General features: G+C 40.8%; 1 protein-coding gene across 1 annotated transcript; it reads left to right on the forward strand.

Annotated features, from left to right (window-relative positions):
- Positions 1 to 2,629: 2,629 nt before the first annotated feature.
- LOC100944503 (N-acetyllactosaminide beta-1,6-N-acetylglucosaminyl-transferase-like) lies at positions 2,630 to 3,709 on the forward strand. The gene is made up of 2 exons (XM_023512256.1): positions 2,630 to 3,189; positions 3,221 to 3,709. The coding sequence occupies exons 1-2, from the start codon at positions 2,630 to 2,632 to the stop codon at positions 3,693 to 3,695; spliced, it is 1,035 nt and encodes a 344-aa protein (XP_023368024.1). The 3' UTR covers positions 3,696 to 3,709.
- The last annotated feature ends 1,770 nt before the right edge of the window (positions 3,710 to 5,479 follow it).

Below are 5,479 nucleotides of genomic sequence, written 5' to 3' on the forward strand. Positions count from 1 at the left end.
CCTGAACCACTCACTGGCAGATTAGGGAGCATTATTCCTGCCCTCCAAGAATTAACAGTCTAGAACAAAAGCAGACAAGTTTATGCATAAACTTGAATGAAACAGGAGCTATATGAAAGAACTAAGAAGTCTTTTGACTGGGAGATTAGGGAAGGCTTCCCAGCAGAGATGCATCTATGCATCCACAATGAAGCTCCAGGAAAGACTAAGAATTAGTAGGAAAATGTTTTATGTTTTCTTCATTCATTCATTCTTCATTTTGAAGAAAATATTAGCCTAAGCACTGAGGTATAAAAAGGCTTGCCCGGTTAGGTGAATGGCTAACAGGCTGATGTATATGAAGTTAAAAGGGTGGGAAATAAGCTTGAGAAGGTTTGGGACAAGGTAAAAATGCCAAATCCTTAGAGAATCCTGAAATCAATTTTCAGGACCTTAGATTTTACCATAGACAACATATGGGAGTTTTACTGTAGAGAACAGGTTTATCGAGGGTGGCAGGGCATGATCAGACTCGTGTTGTGCAAAGAGCATCCTCAGAACAGCAATTTTCAACCCGTGTGCCAGGAGAGGCTCTTAGGCATGGTTCAAAAATTTTTTAAGATCATTATTATTTTCAAAAGAAGTTCAAAGCACAGTAAGTATATTCTTTTCTTATTCTTTTATTTTTTTATCTTCATAATTTAACTGTGCCACAGAAGTTTAACTATAGGATGAAGCATGCTGTGAGATAAAAAGGTTTGAAAACACTGTCTAGAAGTTTGGAAAGGAAAGATTAAGAGTCAAAGAGAACACACAGGAAAGGTGGAGCCAGGAAACAGGTGCATTTTCAACAGGCTTCCAAGAGATGTTGTGGCTACTGGTCCTTGAACTATATACCTCAGTGAGATACAGATTGCAACCGAGATAACCAAGGATAACTGAAAAGGCAACTCAGACGAAAGGTAGAGGGGCAAGCAGCTGTGCAAATTTCTTGCTAGAGTGCCCTTACCAGAGAAACACATGGAAGGGCAAAGGCCTAGGCCAGCAGTTCACAAACTTGACTGCATAAATTTGGAATCCTCTGAGGAGGGCTGCAACCTATGGGTGACTGGGCTCCATCTCAAGAGATTCTGAAGCAATTAGTCTGACACATTACCTGCAATCAGGATGATTCTCAAGTGCAACCTGGGCTGAGAACCAAGTGTTAGGGATTACCAGGTGTGAATCACTGATGCCAAGACCAAGGGGTCAAATGACAGCTGCCTTACTGGGTATCCATGATCTGCTAGTGCAAGATGATACTTTCTAGGGTGTTTTAGAAGACACTATACCATTTTTAAAATTCTACAAGTTATTAATTTTAGTATTTTGAAATCATTATTTAAAGTACATTTTCCCAGCAACTCTCAAGAATCAAAAGCACAAATTAGTGCCTTTTTATTCCCACAACCTAAGATAAAAACTTTATTTTCCCTTTTCCTCTATTTTCTTTGTTAGTATGATCTGGGGTTTTATATCTAAATTATAGTTACTATACTATTTTTGACTTTAGAGCAATTATATTTCAAGAATACTTTTGGCTGCTTTATTTAATTTTAAAAATAGACATATAGTTTCCAGGTTTTTGCTTTAATTGGTGTTTGTGTCAACAATAGTTTTGTTTTTTTTTTAACCATGCTTGTCCCAATGTTATATTTTGTATTTAGAAAATATCTTGAGTTCTTCGGAATTTGTGGCTGCTACCTGTTCATCTCCTGGTTGCTGTTGAAGCTTCTGGCATTACTGAAACCCACTCTGCAGCTCTGGAACAGAGACGATCAGAGGATGAGGATGGAAGGGGGCCGTATAGAGCAAAAAGATCAAGCTCTGGGGACAGTTGGACAGATTTGAATTCCAGCTCTGGCACCTGCTGGTGGAGCAGCCTCAGAAAAGGACGAAGGAATCATTTTGGAAGCAACTTATCACATTGGACCTCCTAGATCTGGGACTCGAGAGCTTTGTGACTTCATATACAGAGACCCTGGCATTGAGCAGTTCTGGATACTGTCAATGGAAATGGTGACCTGCCCTAGGACAACTACAACTGCCTGAAGTTGAAGAAATATAGTGTCCCTTGTATTCAAAGATGACATCAGTAATGGTGGTGATGGCCCTCTCTGGGGGGAAAAAATAGAAGGATGGACACACATTCTACCCTGACCCCACCTGGGAGGACCAAGAGTTGGCAGCCATGGCTGATTTGGCAGAGTTTCGACTTGAGGTTGCCCTAGACAGAGATGCCCAAACATGCCCAGGTCTTGACTGCTGGTCAGTTGGCCCCACGGGCTTATGTTTGCATATCCACTCAATTCTTCCTATGTAAGAAAAAAAGGCACTTACAGTTGATCCCCCTTCTGTTAAGTATGTGGTAACTTTCCTCTCCTTGTTGAAAATAAGAAGTTAGAGCAGATTTCTCAGTGTTCTGGGCAGGCAAGTGACAAATTAAGAAGAGTTCGTAGGAAAAATGAAGCTGAAGTTGTTTGAGTTTGTCGTGGGACTTACGGCCACATTCATAATTCTTTTGTTCCTGTATACAAACAATTTAGTCCGAAAAAACTACCTGCAAGTGGGGAAAATCTCGAACTCTTCAAACCTTGCAGAAGTTTGTGACATGGTTGTGACAGGAAAGGAAATTTTCTTGGATGAAAATATACCAGTGACACCGCTGAGAAATAGAACTTGCCAACAATACTTGATCCAGAATCACTACATAATGGAACCTTTGTCCAGAGATGAAGCTGAGTTCCCTTTGGCGTATGTCATGGCCATCCACAAGGACTTTGATACATTTGAAAGGCTCTTCCGGGCCATTTACACTCCCCAGAACCTCTACTGTGTTCATGTGGATGAGAAAGCCTCAGCTGCTTTCACAGATGCTGTGGGAAAACTACTGAGCTGCTTCCCAAATGCCTTTGTGGCTTCTAAGAGGGAGTCTGTGGTCTATGCAGGAATCTCCAGGCTCCAGGCTGACCTGAACTGCTTGAAAGACCTTGTCACCTCCAAAGTTCCCTGGAAGTACGCCATCAACACCTGCGGGCAAGATTTCCCCCTGAAAACCAACAGGGAAATAGTTCCGTATCTGAAAGGATTTAAAGGCAAAAATATCACACCTGGGGGGCTGCCCCCTCCTCGTTTGACCAGGAGGACAAAATACGTGCACTTGGAGCAGAGATACTATTTTTTTTTCTTTCATGCTGTGGACTGGGATGAGAAAAATGCCTCCTCCTCCTCCTCACAGTCTGACCATTTACTTTGGCTCTGCCTATGTGGCCCTTACAAGGGAATTTGCTAATTTTGTTCTTCAAGACCAGAGGACCATTGATTTACTTGAGTGGTCAAAAGACACCTACTCTCCTGGTGAGCATTTCGGGGTGACACTCAATAGGATTCCAGGTGTCCCTGGCTCTATGCCAAACGCATCCTGGTCCGGTAACCTCAGAGCCATAAAATGGAGCGACATGGAAGACAAACACGGAGGCTGCCACGGCCATTATGTACATGGCATTTGTATCTATGGAAACGGAGACTTAAAGTGGCTGGTAAATTCACGGAGCCTGTTTGCTAACAAGTTCGAACTTAATACATATCCCCTTACCGTGGAATGCCTAGAACTGAGGCTTCGAGAAAGAACCCTTAATCAGAGTGAAATTGCAATACAACCCCGCTGGTATTTTTGATCTATGACAACTCATGGCTGAAGGGAAACTGCAGCTGGGAAGAAGAGATTTCTTTGTGAGAGACTTTCACCTTGGTGATATAATGGTTTCAGGACCACAAGGATGGCTCCAGGACCTGGCTCATAATTATACTTAAAATATCCACTGGACACTGTGAAACACACAAGCAGGGTGGCGAGGTAGCGCCTCCTGGCACTCTGGACAGTCTTGCTGTTTCCTCGTGCTCATCTCTGTTTTCACTTGTTGTTATGATCAGTGATAAATTTAAATGTCAGGCGATCTTTGCACTAGATACTTAATATATAAACATGTTCTAACAAAAAAGGAGAATTGTAGATAATACTATTGAGGAAAATAAGGATTAGGTTTCTTCAAAAAAGGAATCTTTTGTAACACATGAATAGTCACCACTGGTTGCTCAACTAAACGTAAACATTGAAACAGCTTTCTGGGTAACTCACCAATTTCCTTTACCGCGTAAACTCCTAGCATTGAGTTACAACACTAGTATTTTCAGTTTACCCACATCCAGAGTTCTGTATATAGATGGTGTAAAATCATTAGCAAGACACAGTGTGCGCTTTCAGACAGAAGTCATTGTCTGCTGTTTCAGTAGCAGGGCCTCGGGGGAACAGGACAGTTTTCTATTATATGCCAGAATGTACTCTCCCCTTTCTCATGTTTTCCACTGAAAACACTGAAAAGTCCTCGTAAGAACGAAGGTATGTCTACAAGAGACGGGCTGTTATGGAGACCTAGTAACACTGAATCACTTTCCTCTTCTGGGACCCCCCTCCCCAATATTATCTTACTTGCAAAACAGACACCAAATTCTATCCCGTGAGGCTCTTAACTATACCCTACTATTCCCTGAGTAGTTTTACAATGCCCAGTGCTGATAGGAATGCCTCGATTTTTAAGAGCGCTCATTTATGGGTGAGCATGTTTATTTGCCCCTCAGTTATTCACCCATTCATTCTTTCAACCTGCAATTGATTAATATTCCCTGAGTGACTACTGTGTACCAGATGTGCTGAGACAAGAGAAGGAAGAATAAGACAGAACTTTTTTCACTCTATTTAATCTTAAGAATAATGTCAACCTTGGACATTGCTCTGGAGAATCTTCAATAATGACCCTGCATTGACATGCAGGACCGTGTGTTGTAGTATCAAGCCAAAGATACCAATAATAATTACAAATTGAAGGTTAAATCAGAGATTATTGCACAGGTTGGAGGAAGGAGGAGACAGAAGCTAAAGCCTCCTGTGGTCTAGGCATTCTGCTCGTTCTGCTGTAAATCTCATTTCATGCAAACCTCATAACAGTCATGCGTGCTTCTCATGATTACACCCATTTTATAGATGAAGAAACTGAAGCTAAGCATTAAGAATTAAACAAATTCTCTGTCTGAGAATTGGGATTCTTCTCTTACTGGTCTTCTCAGTTCATTTCCTGAGGTGGAATATTGAAAGAAGGTGAAATAAAGCTCTGATAAAGTATATCAGAGAAGGTAGGTTATAAGATCGGTCTCAGTGTTGAGAAAAAATCACCCCAGGAAAAATGTGAGGTCTACATTAACATTCCTCTTATCCACTGAGTTCCTAAATATTTATTTATTCTAATGAAAAACAATTGTTACAACTGTTACATTTAATTAACACAATTTTATTTTTTGTAATGTTAATCATGTTAATCATATTTAATGTTGAATGTTAATCATATTTAAAGGGAATGGCTTTGAAGGAAAACCTTTAACCTTTTTTTCCTGCTACTGAAAAAAA

Source organism: Otolemur garnettii, unplaced genomic scaffold, assembly GCF_000181295.1.
Source record: "Otolemur garnettii isolate 467f Iridium unplaced genomic scaffold, OtoGar3 scaffold00025, whole genome shotgun sequence".
NCBI lineage: Eukaryota > Metazoa > Chordata > Mammalia > Primates > Galagidae > Otolemur > Otolemur garnettii.

Bases quoted from the DNA above. Each gene is read 5' to 3' on its own strand.
- LOC100944503 (XM_023512256.1), top strand. From the start codon at position 2,630: ATGGTTGTGACAGGAAAGGAAATTTTCTTGGATGAAAATATACCAGTG. The intron at 3,190-3,220 runs ATACTATTTTTT...CATGCTGTGGAC, and splicing joins TACGTGCACTTGGAGCAGAG to TGGGATGAGAAAAATGCCTC.